An 18,579-nucleotide genomic window follows, 5' to 3' on the forward strand; every position below is an offset into this window, starting at 1 on the left:
ATATATACATTACTTATTAAGTGTCTCTCATGCATCAGGCATGTTTTATACACACACACACAATTTTATATATATATATACACACAATGTCTGATGCATGGGAGGTGCTCAATACATTTTCTTGAAACCAATTAATGTCCAAACAATACAGCAAATGTTCTGGCAGTTGAGTGTGAGAACTCAAGCCAGGAGGGAAGGTTTCAGTAGGGGAGTTGCAACTTGAAAAATGGGTAAGACTTAAGCAAACAGAAAGGAGGTGGGAAGGAATTCCAGGTGGGGAAAATGCGGCAGTCATGTTTAGACACAGTGTTGTAACTGGAGAATGCAGGGGCCAGTTGGCGCAACTGGGCTAGAAGACTTTTCGATGGGAATTGCGGTGGTTAAGCTAGAGAACCAGATGTGGAGGCCTTGCAGGGAGTTTGAGCTCCTGGATAGTAGTGCAAAGTGCCTACTTGATCCATTCAACATGCAGTGGCATTTGAACTTCAGATGCTCCTCCTCATGCATGTGGCCCAGTGTATTTATGAGTGCAGTATACTATTACGGAATACAAGTCAGGATGTAAAATTTCTCCAGTGGCAGATGGCTCAGTAAGACTCCAGGGTAGAAACTCCTTGCTTTTATATTTCATAGATTCATAAAAATTAGATATGGTTTAGCTCTGTTAGGCTCGTTTTACTTTTTCTATCCTTGATGCATACTTATTCCTGAGAAAGCACTGCAGAGAGGCAATGAGATACAGTTTTAGATGCATAGGTTCAAATCCACGGATTTTCATCTTTGTCTTTTGAAACATGATTTAGTTGTTGCTATAGTTCAAGTCCTTTAGGGCAAAGACTGTGTCTTAGTCATTTTTGTATCAACCATTATGCCCAGCACCATGCTGGGTACATCAGAGCATTCAGTGAATGTTTGTAGAATGCACAGATAAATGCATGATCTACTTACAATTTACAGTCATTAGTAATAGCAGTAATTTTGGAGGCTCATTTATCCTTTACTTAGAATGGTTTCTTGTATTTTCCTTTGAATCTGGGTGTCTTAATTTTCCTGGAACTATGCATGATTGCAGGGAAAAAAACAATGAAATCACAATGTTTATATCAGACTTGAGAAAACGATCCATACTTCACATGCTTGCCCCTTCTCAGCTTGTCTTCTGCTCCATCCTCGGTGTTGAAAACAAATGACAGCACCTCACAGCTTGGTAGAAAATATCTTCCCAACATATCCTGGCTTCTCTCCCACCCTTGCCTTCTCATTTTGCCTGAGACAAAGTGGTTAGTAGTTTGGCTTTTAGGTTCTTCTTTTCATGTCCCTGTTCCGTTGACCACATCTTTGAGCAGAGCAGGTGTCCATGTTACTGGGGACTAGAAATGAAGTGGATGTGGGTCACATTCCATGTGGATTGCTTCTGCCCTGACCAGAGGAGGCTTGAAGGAGAGCTGGTTTGCTGAGGTCCCACTCTGGCATCACGTGCTGCTACCTCACGTTGTTTTCTTTTAACCTGTCATAATCCACCATTCAGAAAACCTGGTACTGCATTAACAGCTAAGACTGAATTTTTTTAAAGGAGAAATATCTACTTTTTAAGTTGCATTTTTTTACTGTCATCTTGATCTCTTGATCTTTATGACCCACTCAGATTATTACCCTGGGGTCTTCCTGCAGTATCAAAGCCAACGTTACCCATTTCATCTCAAATATTAGAGTCACATTCACACTTCCTAAAATGTCAAAGCACCTATCCTTTAGCTTTGTGTCTGCAAGGACCTCTAAAGCACACACAGTGCAATTCCCAGGAAGCATGTATTGTTAAGATGTAATGAGTCACAAGCAAGTCAATACTTGACATTTTGCACCTTATCATAATGTTGTATTGTGTTTATAATACACATAGTAATCTTCTCACTTCACTGAAATCTTGTTGAAAACGAGGAGTGTGCCTGATTCATTTTATATCCTCTATGACTGTTAGCATAATGCTGGTACTTCATAAGCCCTAAATAAAAAGTAAATGAACCGATGAGTAAGGTAATGATTGAAGGAGAGAATGAATGAATGAGTGGTTAAATAAATGAGAGGATGAATTCATGATTAAGTGAATGTATGTCAACAGGCTACTAAAAATATAACTCCTTTTAAATATAAAAGAAGTTGGGAGACATCTATCATATATAACCAATTTTTATTTTTATTTCTTTTTAAACAGAGAAGGCCGAGCTGCTCTGGTTTCCTCCTTTGGAGTATTTAAATACTTGACCATGTACGGCATAATCCAGTTTATCAGTGCATTACTGCTCTATTGGGTATGAACCAAATCATTTCATCTCAGTTCTAGTTGCATTTATGTCCCTAATTTATTATTCAGGGTATAGCTCCTACACAAGATTTAATGTTTTATAAATAAATGACACTTCTCAAAATAGGTGTCTGCAAACTCAGGAACCTGGTATAACTGTGCATGAAATGTGGAACTAGAAATAAGTAGATATAGATGAGTTTTCTAGCGTTTTGTTTTTCTCTTGATAACCTGAGACTCTTGACCTCTCCAAACCCCTGTTTCTTCTTTTGGAGTATGAAGAGAGCTTCAGAGCAGCCTAAATATAATTCAGCAGGAAATGGATGAGTCTCCAATTGTGGAATATTTTCAACAAAAGGCTAAGAAGAGATAAAAAGGAAGAGAAGTTGTTGAATTTGCTTTTGAAGGACTAGAATGCTAAAGACCTTTCACAATGGACCCTTATTCCTGAAGGTACTTAGAATTTATACAGTCAGGGATATCATTAGTAAAGAATCAGAAATTCTTTGAAACTAAAAAAGACTCAAAATTAAATGATGATAATAGCCATTTAAAAATTAATTAGCTGTACGGAAGAACTATGTATAGGCTAAAAATAATCTTCATTAGTCCAATCATAGCTTGTACTACAGTAAAATGATCGAACAGGCTCAAGGAACACTTCAGGAGGGATTATTCTGTTGCTTTCCTGGGAGGTTTGAGAAGTGAATAAGAGGACCACAAGATTCTACCATCCAGTGGACTATTGCTTGCAAGGATCACACACACAGGGCTCAAAGGCAGCCTGGTGGGAAGAAACAAGAACTGGACAGGGAGTCAGAAAACCCGGATTCAAGTTCTTCCTCCATCCAAAAAACAAATTAGATCTTGCCTTTGGCCAAAACCTGCTTCTGGGTAGCTGATTTTTCAGAGCCCTCCATAGTTCCATGAAAGCTTCTCCTAGAAGAAAAACTAAAGGTGTGGTTGGAAATTTCTTCTGCTCCATCTCATTCTGAATATATAATTTTACCACTCTCAGGTGAAAAGAAGAGGAAAGGATATGAGAAAGAAAAGTAAAGATGACAGAGGAAGAATTGGAGGTTGACAGGGACACTGAGGAACCAATGGCAGCCTTTCAAACATGTGACAGCAGAAATTCCTTCTCAAAGCCTCCATGGATGGACGTAGAAACCATAGTCCACTCTGCAGCCATTCATTCTAGTGGTCTAGACCTAAATAAGAGTGTCGCAGAAGAACCTTAACCTGGTACCTTCTGGGACTTGGATTCACTGTCTGAGAAGCCAGCAATACTTTCCATGTGCATAAATCTGGTCTATAATGTGCTCAGAATCAGTTTATAGTTTAGTGCTTAGTCAACAGATATGAAACAGATAAACAGACCTGGCTGCAAGAGATATTGCAAGGCACCTTCCTAGAGAGTCATGGTTTGACTTTCATCTCTAAATACTTCAACTCTATAATGTGAACTTGAAAGAAGTTCTGTCTACACAAACCTTAAAAGGCGGATGTACCAGATTGAGTTCTGCAATGGGCTTACTTGGGGTAGGAGCCTTAGTTCAGTTTGTGAAAGTGAATGGACTCCAAGAGACCTATGCTGTAAACTCATACCAAGGGTGAGGATGGAGAGTAACGTCTATTGAATGAATTGCGCCTTCACTTCAAATTTTAAGTATAACATTTCTAAGGGAACATTCAGGCTTTAATATCTTATGTTGAGAATTCAACTGCCTAGGCTGAGACTGCAGCTGTCAGGTAATTTTTGGTTTTTTTTTTTGAGACGGAGTCTCGCTCTGTCGCCCAGGCTGGAGTGCAGTGGCTGGATCCCAGCTCACTGCAAGCTCTACCTCCCGGGTTTATGCCATTCTCCTGCCTCAGCCTCCCGAGTAGCTGGGACTACTGGTGCCTGCCACCTTGCCCAGCTAGTTTTTTGTATTTTTTAGTAGAGATGGAGTTTCACCATGTTAGCCAGGATGGTCTTGATCTCCTGACCTCGTGATCCGCCCGTCTCGGCCTCCCAAAGTGAGCTGTCAGGTAATTAATGCACCCAATAGGAGGGTGGTTCTCAAATAATTGACTTCTGTCGCTAATATGAAGTAGGTTAAATGCAGGGAAAACAGTCGCCTGGCCTCATTCTGTACAATGAGATGCTAATAATTTTAGGTAAGTCATTTTCTTCCTGAAGAGGGGAAAAAAGTAACAGCTGCCTCCTAGCGACTTAAAAAGAGTGTATGGAATAATAAAAAGGCTATGATGGCACATGCCATATTTATATTTGCTTTTGTTTCTTTTTCAGCAACTACAACTCTTTGGAAATTACCAGTATCTCGTGCAAGATGTAGCCATTACTTTGATGGTCTGTTTAACAAGTAAGCTCTTTAGCAAAGAAAACTGTATTGTTTAATATTTATCTATGAAATTCTAGAAACAGTCACACAAAAAGGAACTTTTGAGAAAGAGGCATCCTTATTTCTAAAACCTCATTATTTACGAATTTTTTAAAAGTGATATTGGGAGTAAGTTGAGAGTTGAAATCCCAAGACTTGGCATTAAAACATTCTGATAACAAATAGGTCTTAGTCACAAAAAATTGTCAATGTAGTCCAACTTCTTTGTAGTTTTATGTCTTGTGCATAGAAAAATGAATACAAAATCTAGAAAGGGAATTTTTTAAAACCCAAAGGTCACTTTCCATTATTCAGCTATGCTTCACGTTGACGTGAAACCAGATTTTTGCTAGGTATTTGATGTGTGAGAACAAATGCTAACATTTTATTTTAGTAAAATTCTCCAAAAGCAAGGTGTGGCTTCCAACAGCAGCTATTGCTCATTTCCTTCCTTTGACATGACACTGATAAAGTATTTCCTGTCAAGGAACTCAGGGCTTGATGCTAACTCTTAATAAGTGAGAAAGGTGACTGCCTCACCAGAGAGCAAGGAAAAAGAATGGCACTGTCATCTCTTTTTCCTTGCTCAACAATAGGCATGTTATGAAAAATAACAGATAAAACATCAGGCAATGCAGGATATTAATAACCTTGAGAATTTCATGTAGCATCTTAATACATAAAACTGATATGTTTTATGTATCAACCCAGTGACCAAATTTATCAGTATCAGAGATATAAGCACTAAAATATCAATTTTGATTCTTAGGGTTGAAATGTCTATTCATAGTTCATTAAAATATTTGTCTAGATGTTATTAATATTCATATGACTGAATAACTTTGCATCAATGAAATTGCTTCTACAGTGTTGGATATTTTAAGCAATTTGCATGATTTATTTGTGAATGATGCTAAAGAGAGAAAAAAACACCAACAGGTTTCAAGAACCAAGCTTTCAGGCAGCAGCATGGAGGTGAAGGCCATGGCTATTGTGGCCTGTTTCCATGACCTCTGGCTAACTGTCCTCATAGAATTGTGAGGATCAGATACAATGATGCTGGCAGAGTGTGCATCACAGCACAGGACACACTGAGCACTCATTACAATGCGAATCATATCTCCTCCTTTTCCTCTTTTGAGAAGACTGACTAGCTTTCTGAGCACTGGAAGAGCTTTAGAATGTGTACACATAGACCAGTGTCATTAGAAATCCAAAAGCATGGATGGTCTTCCTAGTTCTAGTCTTGCCTCAGACTTGCTATATGACACTGAGCAAGTTATTTGGAGCTTTTGCACACTTAATTCCATGACATTAGTTATGTGGTAGTGGGGCCGCTTAACTCTTTCCCACAGCAATAGCCTGTTGAGACTCATGCCAGTGGGTAGCCCTGGGAAACTCAGCCTCGCCTCTCAGAGTGGGCTCTATGGGAGTGCTGGGATGACTCATAGTGGGACCATGATTACCACAAGGAGAAAAAAAACCTCAGAAGGGTGATGATAGACCAGACACATAACATTCTATCAGAATGACGGCGCTTTAATTATTACTCAACAAATTGTAGCTAGTAAATGAGGTAAATTCAGGGAGACTGGTGAAGAAGAGAGTAGAGGCAGAAATCAGCTATGTTTGTTAGTTTGTTTTTTACCCTCTACCTGCAAACATCCTATTGTTTTCCCGTCTCTGCAAGCTTACTCATCCCACAGGCTGATCATTTCCTGGTCAAGTCTAAGTATTAAGATATCTTATCCTTAGACATGAAAAATCTAGGTATTATAATTATTATTTCACATTTTCATCGAATTCAAAGCTTTTCTTCCCTTACATCAAGCCTGAACTATGGGCTTGGGGCAAGCAGTAGACAAGAAGGCCATGGTCTCTTCACTTCCTTTGAGTCACCTACTCTTCACCCCTGTTTCTAGGGAAGAAGAGCAACAAGAGCAAAGGACTTATTTTTATGTTCTTTTTTTTTCTGCTGCAAATTTTAAGTTCCAGGGTACACGTGCAGGATGTGCAGGATGTGCAGGTTTGTTACATAGGTAAACATGTGCCATGGTGGTTTGTGGCACAGATCAACCCATCACCTAGATATTAAGCCCAGCATCCATTAGCTATTCTTCCTGATGCTCTCCTTCCTCCTTGCCCTTCCCAACAGGCCCCAGTGTCTTTTGTCCCCCACCATGTGTCCATGTGTTCCCACTGTTCGGCTCCACTTATAAGTGAGAATATGCAGTGCTTGGTTTTCTGTTCTTGCATTAGTTTGCTGAGGAGCAAATGGAAAAATACTCCATGCTCATGGATAGAAAGAATCAATATAATGAAAATGGCCATACTGCCCAAAGTAATTTATAGATTCAATACTATTCCCATTAAACTACCATTAATATTCTTCACAGAATTAGAAGAAACTATTTTAAAATTCATATGGAACAACAACAAAAGAGCACGAATAGCCAAGACAATCCTGAGCAAAAAGAACAAAGCTGGAGGCATCATGCTACCTGACTTCAAACTACAAAGCAACAGTAACCAAAATAGCATGGTACTGACACAAAAGCAGACACAGAGACCAATGAAACAACAGAGAACTCAGAAATAAGACTGCACACGTACAACCATCTGATCTTTGACAAACCTGACAAAAACAAACAATGGGGAAAGGATTCCCCATTTAATAAGTGGTGCTGGGAGAACTGGCTAGCTATATGCAAAAAATTGAAACTGGACCCCTTCCTTACACCTTACACCTTACACAAAAATTAACTCAAGTTGGATTAAAGACTTAAGTGTAAAACCCAAGACTATAAAAATCCTAGAAGAAAATCTAGGCAAAGGACTTTTTACTTAAGTAGGAGTACGTAGTGCTCTCCTGTCAAATGCCCTCAAATATGGCAGGCACCTACATTTAGGCAATAGGCACGGGGTTCATTGGTGAAATCATCAGAGCTTCCCTGTGGACAGGTGTGGACTAGACCACGCCCTGACATAGTGGTGCTCTCTCCCTCTGACTTCTCAGGATTTCTTTCTGCAGCTGCCTCCTAGTGGTACATACATGAAGCCCTTTTCTACTGCTGGGCCCTCCAACCCCAGCAGGCTGCCACATGGATAAACTCCTTCCAGGATAGCTAGCTGTAGCCTATCTATCAAGGCTAATTTCCATGGCTTCTACTTAACCTACCAGACAGTAAATAAGTAGCTTGCTCTCACTGCTGCCTGCCCTTTCCCTCTGCTATTACCATGAAGGGGAGTGAGCAAGGCCAATATCCTCTCTTAAAACCACTTCCAGTCTCTCTAACATTGGCTCTTATGACTTCCCCTCATGGGGTTGTGGTGATGCTGAGAAGAAAGCCACAGTTTACATTGCTCCTAACAATTGCCTTTAAAGAATTGCTTGATAATCTCCATGAGTTTTCCTCTTATACAGACAGCATGCAGCAAATTAGGCAGGAACAAGCATGCTTATAGTTAAATAACCAATACGGATCTCTCTTGCTAGGTACTATGGAGATATGGCGACAATCTCTCTTCACAATAAATAGGCACTTGCAATTCACTGTCCTCAAATATAAGGCTCAGCACAATTCTCTAGACAAGAGAAGCACCATTCAACATTCCCTTATACAAGTGTTCATCCCTCACTGTGTATTAGCCACATAGGTTCCTGGGGCATGAGAAGATTGATTGTTCAAGTTCAGAGTTTAGTGGGGGATTCACATACATGAACAAATAAGACGCAAGTTAAAAGTAGTGAGTAGCAGAAAACAGCAGATGCTTTGGGAGTTCAGAGAAAGAAGAGATGTTTTCTGATAATCTGGGGTTAAGGAGGAGATAGCAGTGGAGAAAGGAGAAAGATACTAGGCACTGATGCATGAAAGAAGTAGCATTCGCATCAAAATAGGAAGGATGGATAAATTTCAAAGATCTTTTGCTAAAAGAAGAGCATTTCAAGTAGAAGGAAGCAGTATGAGCAAGAGAAAGCTGACAAATATGGGGTATGAGTTTTTAATGTGACCACACTGCAGCGTATGTGACATCTTTTACTGAAAAATTGAAAAAGTGAATTGGGTCAAATCACAGAGAATCTTGACTGCTGGTCTGAGAACTGTGGACATTTATCTGCAGCCCTTAGGAGTCATCACCAATTGATGATCAATGTAAAATTACAGATGTCCCTGATTTACGATGGTTTGACTTATGGTTTTTAACTTTACAATGGTGCCAAAGTGATGCACATTCAGAAGAATGCTACTCTCTTAGGATGCTGGGCAGTGGCAGCAAGCTGCCGCTCCCAGCCAGCCCAGCAATCATGAGGTTAAACAACAGATACTCTACATTGTACTGTGTTGCCAGATGATTTTGCTCAATTGTAGCCTAATTAAGTGTTGTGAGCATGTTTGAGCTAGGCTAGGCTAAACTATGGTATTCAGTAGGTTAGGTGTACAGTATAGATGTATTTTCAACTTAAAAATGTTTTCAGTTTGCAATGGGCTTATCAGAAAGTAACCCCATTGTAAATCAAAGGGCATCTGTATTCTCTTTAAGGCTTCCTACATTTCCAAGTTTCCAGATTAAGGCTTTTGGCCTTAACTCTGAATTGGTTCTGGGAAGAGACAATACCATCACATATTTAATTTATTTACTTACTTACCTATACACACCCTGCCTTGTTCCCACAAGGTTTTAAGGCAATGTATGGAGACAAAATATAATGCATTACACAGAAAATCTAGAAGAAAAATAAGATGAAGTGAGGAGGGATGTTGATCAGGCAATGCATGTCTGGAAGTCCAATTTGACTCTATTTTGTGTAGCGGCATTTTTAAGGGAGCTTGTTTTGCCACATCTCTGTCCTTGTCAACAAGAACTCGAATTAGGTCAAGAAAATAGAGGGAGGGTTTGTTTAAGAACATAACTCTCAAAAAATCTAAGAACAGGAACTTGGAAGCACCTGGGTCTGAGGAGGACTAGAACACTAAAGGGTAAAAATGGAGGTCACTTTCTTTATTTCCAGGTGGTCACCTTGTGTCTCTTCTTTCCATTCTTACTGTTTCCATCTCTCTTCCATTTATTCACCTTACAGCTGACCTCATAAAATGGCACTAGGACTGGGGCTTTGCAGCCTTTATGTTTGTCTTCTTATAGCAAATGAGCCTAGCCTCTCATTGTCCCATTTGCAAATATTTTGGAGAGAAAATTTATCGACCTGACTTGGATTAGATGCCCACCTCTAGGCCCCTCATTTCTCTGAATGAAGGTGGGATCACGAAATTCAGATCCATTTAGACCAGCCATTCCAGGCCCTTGGAGAAGGCAGTATCCAGAGAAGGAGGTACGGAGGGACTCACCCATTATATAAGTGTATCTCTACACCCCATCTGTGTTTCAATGACTCCTAACCTTTTCTGGGTCTTGGTCCACTTAAATAATCTGATGGAAAATACAAATCATTTCATCTTAGAAATCTCACGATACACACTTAAATTTTTCATGTAGTTTAGGTGGGTTCATGAACCTCCTGAAATTTGTCTTATATGATTTTCAGTGTTTGGAATAAAAAGTAAGCCAACTACTTAGGAGAAACACAACTATGAGATATCCAAATGATGCTAAATAATTAAAAACTGTAAGAATAGAATTTGAAACTGTGAAGCCTTCCCATGCAATAGATCCGGTGCTGGGTTTAGTAAGAAACAGAATGTGGAATGAGACAGGATTTCTTCCTTCAGGGAGCTCAGAGTCTGCTGAGTACAGATGTAAACAACTAGATTTAATGCAAGACACCCTGCACTATAGCAGCAATGTGAGTAATGTGTTGTGGGAACTCAGAAGGGAGAATGATTAATTTTGAATACTGTATAACACTTCAGAAGTTAGTATTCCTCTGAATACAATCTGATAGCGTATATCATCATCATTTTAAGGAAACCCAGATAATGCAGAAAAGTTTTTTGGGGGGATCCTCATAAACAGTACTACTATCCAAGCTTGTATTGCAGGGCTCCTCATTTTGTTCTTTTAATTTTTGAGATGCATCATACTGCAATATGCTGTAGAGCAGAGAACATAGGGCTTCACAATCATAAATACTTGGGTTTCCAGTGCCATGCTGTCACTCACTAACTGTGGGTTTTTAAGCAAAGGAAACTAATTTTTTGAGCCTCAGTTTCTTCACCTGTAAAATTTACCTGTTTTGCTTTTAAGGAAATAAAAATCATGTTTATAAACAGTACAGCCTCTGAAACCTAATAGATGTCCCACAATGGTAGCCATAAAATTATTTTTATTTATAATCAGGTATACAGATTATCTGTCAGAAGTAGTAAGAGTCTCTAACATGGAGAAAGTCAGAATATTCTGTGTAAGAACGCTGTAGGCATTAGGTATTGCCTCAATAATGCTGTGTAACAACCCACCGCCAAAACTCAGCATTTATACCATCAGGCAGTTATTCTTCCCATTCATGGGTCTGTAAGTTGATTGCCATTTAGCTGATCTAGGTGAGCACAGCTGAGCCAGTCCACTCTAATATGTAGATCAGTTGATCTTGGTTAACACTTTTGGATTTGATTTAGGTCTACTCCACATTTTTCATTCTGAGGCCAGGTTGAATGGACAGATTTGGTATTTTCTCATTGTGAGTCACAGAAAGCAGAGCCATAGAGCAAGCCCAGCTGTGCAAGCATGTTTGAAGTCTATGTTAACATCTCTTTGGCCAGAGAAAGTCACACAGGGAAGCCCAAAATTAAGGGATGACAAAGTATACCCCACGACTATGAAGCCAGCAATTCAGTCTACCACAGTTACTATGTAAAAGAAAGACAAGAAACTACAAGGAGCATGAGAGAGAAGACCAAAGAGGTAGAAGCCAGATGCACAGAGATGCAATTTTACCTCTCTCCACTACCTGTAGCCTCTTTATGAATTTATAGCTACATTCTGCTTTGGATACTGGAATACAGAGAGAACTCCAAGCAGTAAAGCTTCTGCCTTCTGTGACCTGGAAGCACAATTTCCTTGCACTTCTCAGCACTGATCACAGACCACACTGTGCGCTCCTTCTTCGTGGACCCAAGCAATGGCTTCTGACACCAACCACCCAGAATTAGGGCAAACTTTAGAGATTAAGGGTACAGCCTCCACAAGAATGCCCTCACTTCAGACACCAGCCTCAAGTGTGGGGCTCTCTAGACCACCTGAACTTCTGATTAGTTGGCTACAAACTTAGGAGTTCCCATTACTCCCTCAGGTTCAACAATTTGCTACAATTTACAGAACTCAGGAAAGTGTTATACTTATGACTGCAGTTTTATTATAGCAAAAAGACATAAATCAGAACCAGTCAAAGGAAGAGACACCTAGGGCTAGGTCTATTAGGGATCTCAAACAAGAGAAACACTGCCATTGTCCTTTCCCCGTGAAGTCAGGATGCCTCACCCTCTTGGCACATTGATGGGTGACAGTATGCAGAGTACTACCAACCAGGGAAGCTCACCTGAGCTTTGGTGTCTGGAGTTTTTATTAAGGTTTCATTATGTAGACATGATTGATTGAATCATTGGCTGTTAAGTCAAACTCAGTCTCTAACCCCACTCCCCTACCTGGAGATCAGGTTGATATCTTGTGGATCAAAGCTCCACCCTCTAATCATATAGATGGTCTTTTGGGCGATGGCAGGACTCTTCCTGAGTCATCTTAACACAAACACTCCTCATTCCCACCATGAGCCATCTTGTTAGCATAAACTCCCAAGGCCCACCATGCATAAGAAAAATACTCCTATCACTCAGGGCATTTCAAAGATTTAAAGGATACACACCAGGAAAAGCCAGCCAACTTCTTTATTACACAATCTGTCTGTGCCTTTCACTGGACTTCAAACTCTTTGAAGGCAGGTGGAATGTACTTCTCATCTCTGCATACCCCACAGACTCTAGCCTAGCACCTTGCCAGGAAAACATTGATTGATCTGGTATAGGTAAAGACTTAGTCATAGAGCTTTAGAATAAAAGAGTTGAAAGGGCCTTTGGGTACCATTTAGGCATTCCAACACACTCACTTTATATGTGAGAAAATGAAGGACCAGGGAGTTTACATGATTACCCCAGAACACATATTGAACAAACCAGAGACCTACTATAGAGTTTTATCATCCCAAATTGGACACCCATTTCCCCCTACCCTACCTGTACATGCATAAATACAAACTTAAATATGCACACCCCACTTTTTCCCTTACATCAAAGAAACCAGTGTTAAGCTGTGAGAAGGGAAGAGGTGACAGGTATGAAGACAGGAACTGAAACATGACTACAATATCAATCTTTAAATTCAAATTCCTGTCCTCTTCATGCTTCCTTCCTGCTCTGCCTTGAGAAGCAAATATATTTCATTTTCATCAGCATGTTCAAATATGTAGCTACTAAGAAGGATGTAGTTGTCTTTTTTTAAATAGTTGTTCTTTTTAATTTCTGCCCATTTCCAAACCCTTTAAATAAAAAAAAAACCCCTGAAATCAAAAATACAATATAGTTTAACATTCTCATCTAGAAGCAATATTATTTGTTTATTTTTTAATTTTTTTTATTTTTTTGAGACGGAGTCTTGCTCTGTCGCTCAGGCTGGAGTGCAGTGGCGTGATCTCGGCTCACTGCAAACTCCGCCTTCTGGGTTCACGCCATTCTGCCTCAGCCTCCCGAGTAGTTGGGCCTACAGGCACCTGCCACCACACCTGGCTAATTTATTGTATTTTTTTTAGTACAGATTGGGTTTCACTATGTTAGCCATGATGGTCTTGATCTCCTGATCGCGTGATCTGCCCGTCTTGGCCTCCCACAGAAGCAGTATTTTCAATGAGTTCTTTTTCTTTATGTAATATACAGCAGTAGTCCCCCATCCACCTGTGTATCCAGAGAGACACTTAACACACCTCTGGCATCTATCACATTGCCTGGCACACTGACATGCTCAGAGAAAGTTGGCTGAATGAATAATAGAGTGAGTGTTTTTTTTTTTTTTTAATTATCCAGCATATGAAGATGAATCTAGCTATCTTCCTCCTTATTCTCCTCATTCTAACTCTCCACTTTCCTGTCATCACTGAAACATAATATTAGTACTGCTTGTCCCATAAGGAAGGCCATTCCCTCTTTTACACACAATTTCTGGTCAGTCTGGTTATGGAGAAAATATTTGCACCATGTGATATGGTAAATATAATAATTACATAACTTTCTAACCCACTATTTTTTATTTCTGAAGGTGATGACAGACTGGATGTGCCACCAGGCAATGTGCTTACCTAGGTGTAAATCTTCTGTTCATGTCTGCTTAATCTGAATCCCAATGCCAGACTCAAGATAATATGCATTTCAATCTCAACCTTTTATTCTCAATGATAAGATTGTAATAGGAAAAAATGCATTTGTCTTTCAGTGAGTTCAACTCATGCCTACCCAAAGCTGGCTCCATATAGACCAGCAGGACAGCTCCTTTCTCCCCCTTTGCTGCTGTCAATATTTTTGAATTCCTGTTTCTCCTGCATTGTGCAGATCAGTGCATTTCTCTATGTGAAGCAGCAGCCTTGGTATTGTGAGGTCTACCAATATAGGTAAGTTCATTTTCTTAGTGCTCCTTTTGAAAGGTGATTTAATAAATAACCCATGACATTGAATAACTTGACTTGAACATATACCCTAAAGCTTTTAATTAATAAAATTGTGTCGCTGCAAAACTCAAATGATGGGACAGAACACAGTTAATCTATGGACTACTGGGGTGGAGTGGGTGGGAAGAGATCTGTCACATTGGTTGTTAATGTATAGATCTAACAACTGGTTGGCTGAATGAATATATTAATTCCCTGGTACTTTGTACATTTTACAGACCAGGGGTTGGCAAACATTTCTTGTAGAGGGCCAGATCGTAAGTAGGCTTTGTGCACTACATGGCCTCTTTGCAGCTAGTCAACTCCACTGTTGCAGCACAAAAGCAGCCATAGACAATAGGTAAACAAGTGGGTGTGGCTGTATTCTAATAAAACATTACCTACAAAATCAGGTGATGAATCAGATTTGGCCTGTGGGCTGTAGTTTGCAGGCCCCTGATACAGACATATGAGAGACATATTACATTATTTTGCTTTTTCCCAAATGAACATTAAAGTGTGAGTTGATGGTATCCTTGTTCTGATTGAATTGGAACGCGGCATTCAGGACGTCTCTTTACGTCCCTGGGCTTTAATGTTTTTGAGGTAGGCTATAGTGCCAATGGCTCAAGCTTTATTTTGCTGACAAAGCCTTTCTGCCGGTAAAAGAAAAGGCAGGAAAAGAGCTGCTCTCTTTGAAATAGGACATGTGCAAACTGCCCCTCACTCCACAGAGCACCAGAAATCAGGAAAAACACAGATTGAAAACTAGCAAATGATGAGGTTGTCATTCAGATTAAAAAAAAAATTCAGCAATTCAAGTATAACTAGGGATATAGAATCTCATTCCGTTTCAAAACTAGATTTTTTCCAAAATTGGAGTGCATATACTCAGAGAACTCAAGTTTTGACTGAACCTAGAAGACAGTATGTTGTAGCCAAAGGAGGATGGATAGGAGGAAATCAGGAATTCTAAGAATTCCTGACTCTATCACTAACTAGGTGTGCCATACTGGCCCTCAATTTTATTGCCTTAATGTAAATATATTGGACTAGATACTCTTTGGTATTAAACTCTATAATTCAGGCCATCTAGTCTGTCTGTTCCTCTTTTTGTAAAAATGCTTTGTGACTATGGAACATCTACTATAGGCCTACCTCAGAGATATTGTGGGTTTGGTTCCAGACTACCACAATAAAGTGGATATTGCAATAAAGCCAGTCACATGAAGTTCTGGTTTCCCAGTCCATATAAAAGTTATGTTTACACTATACTGTAGTCTATCGGGTGTGCAATAGCATTATGTCTAAAAAAGTACGTGCCTTAATTTCAAAATTTATTGCTAAAAATGCTAATGATCATCTGAGCCTTCAGCAAGTCATAATCTTTTTGCTGGTGGAGAGCCTTACCTCAAGCTGAGTGGCTGCTGACTGATCAAGGTAGTGGTTGTTGAAGGCTAGGGTAGCTGTGACAATTTCTTAAAATAAGACAACAATAAAGTTTGCCTCGTTGATTGACTCTTCCTTTCATGAGATATTTCTTTGTAGCAAGTGAGGCTGTTTAACAGCATTTTATCCCATTTCAGTACTTTCAAAATTGAAGTCAATTCTCGCAAACCCTGCTGGTGCTTTGTCCAGTAAGCTTATATAATATTCTAAATCCTTTGTTTTCATTTCAACAATGTTTACAACATCTTCACCAGGAGCAGATTCCATCTCAAGAAACCACTTTCTTTGCTCATCCATATGAAGCAACTCTTCATCCATTCAAATTTTATCATGAGATTGCAGCAATTCAGTCACATCTCAGGCTCCACTTCTAATTCTAGTTCTCTTGCTATTTCCACCATATCTACAGTTACAACCTCCACCGAAGTCTTGAACCCCAAAAAGTCATTCATGAAGGTTGAATCAACTTCTTGCAAACTTCCGTTAATATTGGTTAATGTTGATGTTTTTACCTTCTCCCATGAATCATGAATGTTATGAATGACATCTAGAATGTTGAATTCTTTCCACAAGGTTTTCAATTTCCTTTGCCCAGATCCAATAAACAAATCACTCTCTATGGCAGCTATAGTCTTACAAAGTGTATTTCTTAAAAAATAAGACTTGAAATTTGAAATTACTCTTTAATCCATGGACTACAGGATAGATGTGTATTAGCAGGCATGAAAACATTAATTTCCTTATACATCTCCATCAGTGCTCTTGGAGGGTGACCAGATGCATTGTCAATAAACAGTAACATTTTGAAAGGAATCTTTTTTTTCTAAGCAGTAGGTCTGAACAGTGGGCTTGAAATATTCAGTAAGCCATGCTGTAAACAGATGTGCTGTCATCCATACTTTGTTGTTCCATTTCTAGAGCACAGGCAAAGTAGAGTTAGCATAATCCTTAAGGGCCCTGGGATTTTCAGAATAGCAAATGAGCATTGGCATCAACTTAAAGTCACCAGCTGCATTAGCCCGTAATAAGAGAGATAGCCTCTCCCTTGGAGCCTTGAATCCAGTTATTGACATCTCTAGTTATTAAAGTCCTAGAAGACATCTTCTTCCAATAGAAGAGGCTGTTTCATTTCCACTGAGAGCTGTGTAGTCACCTTCATTAATTGCCTTAGTTAAATCTTCTGGATCACTTGCTGCAGCTGCTACAAGACTTGCTGTTTCACCTTGTACTTTTACATATAGAGACACCTTTCTCTCAGTCTTAGGAACCAACCTCTTGCTAGTTTCAAACTTTTCATCCGCAGCTTCCTCACCGCCTTCAGCCTTCAAAGAATTGAAGGGAGTTAGGGCCTTGCTCTGGATTAGACTTTGGCTTAAAGTAATGTTGTGGCTGGTTTGATCCACTATCCAGACCACTGAAATTTTCTTCATATCAGCAATAAGGCTATTTTACTTCCCTATCATTCATGTGTTGACTGGAATAACACTTTTAATTTTCTTCAAGAACTCTTACTTTGCATTCACAGCTTGGCTAACTGTTTGGTGCTAGAGGCCTAGCTTTTGGCCTGTCTTGGATTTTGACATGCCTTCCTCACTAAGATTACCCCTTTCTGGTTTTTTATTTAAAGAGAGACATGTGACTCTTCCTTCCACTTGAACACTTAGAGGCCACTGTGGGATTATTAATTGAACAGATTTCAATATTATTGTCTCTCAAGGAATAGGGAGGCCCCAGGAGAGGAAGAGAGATGCGGAAACAGTCAGTCAGTGGAGCAGTCAGACACACACAATATTTATCGATTAAATTTGCATTCTTATAAAGGCACAGTTCGTGGCATCTCAAAACAATTACGATAAAACAGCAAAGATCACTGATCACAGATCACAATAATAGAGGTAGTAATTATTTCAAAAAGTTTAAAATATTGCAAGAATTTACCAAAATGTGACACAGAGACAAAGCGAGCACATACTGTTAAAAAATGGTGCCAATAGACTTGCTAGATGCAAGGTTGCCACAAACATTCAATTTGTAAATAACGCCGTATCTGGGAAGCACAATAAAGTGAAATACAATAAAGCAAAGTGTGCCTGTATGTGCAAAGCACACTTCTAGACTACAGGGAGCCCAGGATAATAAGTATTAAGTCTTGCATTTGAGTTCACGTTAGAAAATGAATCCTTATTTATAAACAGTTGTAATAGTGGTTTAAAAGTTTCAAGCTGAGCAAGAAAGCTGGTGGAAACTAATTTATTGGTTTAATTATTTAAAAAAAGAACATTGGAAATCAATCAGGACTGGGAAAGCTCATATCTTGGGCAAATATTTTTTTTGAGTAAATATTATGTGACCTCACTGTGCTAGGTGCCAAAAATCTATTGTAAATTTGATTAAAACCAAAAAATAAAACCACAAAAAAATCCTATATTCTAGGAATTCACATCCCAAAGACGTAAAATAAAATTATGTAAATAAAGAATTGCAAAACAATGAGCTTGCAAAAGTAGGTGTTTTGCAATTCTTTATTTACATGTGCTATTGCCTTTAACTGAGGTAACATTTTAAAAAATGCCTTTACTCTTGTGGGCACTACTTCCACTTGCCAGCAAAAGTAAAGGCATTTCAGATGCAGAGATGTTTGAAGGATGGATGTTATATCTCAGTTAAAGGCAATAGCACATCCAACCCAACAGGTATGCAAATTGATATGTGGGGAACAGGGAATAATCCTGTATGTTTGGAGTGTATAGAGCATGGGAGGAGTGGCAAAAGGTAAGACGGAAAAGGTAGAGTGAGACCAG

General features: G+C 39.3%; 1 protein-coding gene across 1 annotated transcript in view; it reads left to right on the forward strand.

The window, feature by feature from the left end:
- The window catches only part of ATP13A5 (ATPase 13A5), a 114,687-nt gene that overhangs the window by 85,464 nt on the left and 10,644 nt on the right, over positions 1-18,579 (forward strand). The window contains exons 24-26 of the mRNA XM_050779239.1: positions 2,213-2,309; positions 4,596-4,668; positions 14,119-14,293. Coding sequence (XP_050635196.1) covers positions 2,213-2,309; positions 4,596-4,668; positions 14,119-14,293 — 345 coding nt within the window. The remainder of the gene's footprint in view (positions 1-2,212; positions 2,310-4,595; positions 4,669-14,118; positions 14,294-18,579) is intronic.

The sequence above is a fragment of the Macaca thibetana genome, chromosome 2 (assembly GCF_024542745.1).
Source record: "Macaca thibetana thibetana isolate TM-01 chromosome 2, ASM2454274v1, whole genome shotgun sequence".
NCBI classification, from domain to species: Eukaryota; Metazoa; Chordata; class Mammalia; order Primates; family Cercopithecidae; genus Macaca; species Macaca thibetana.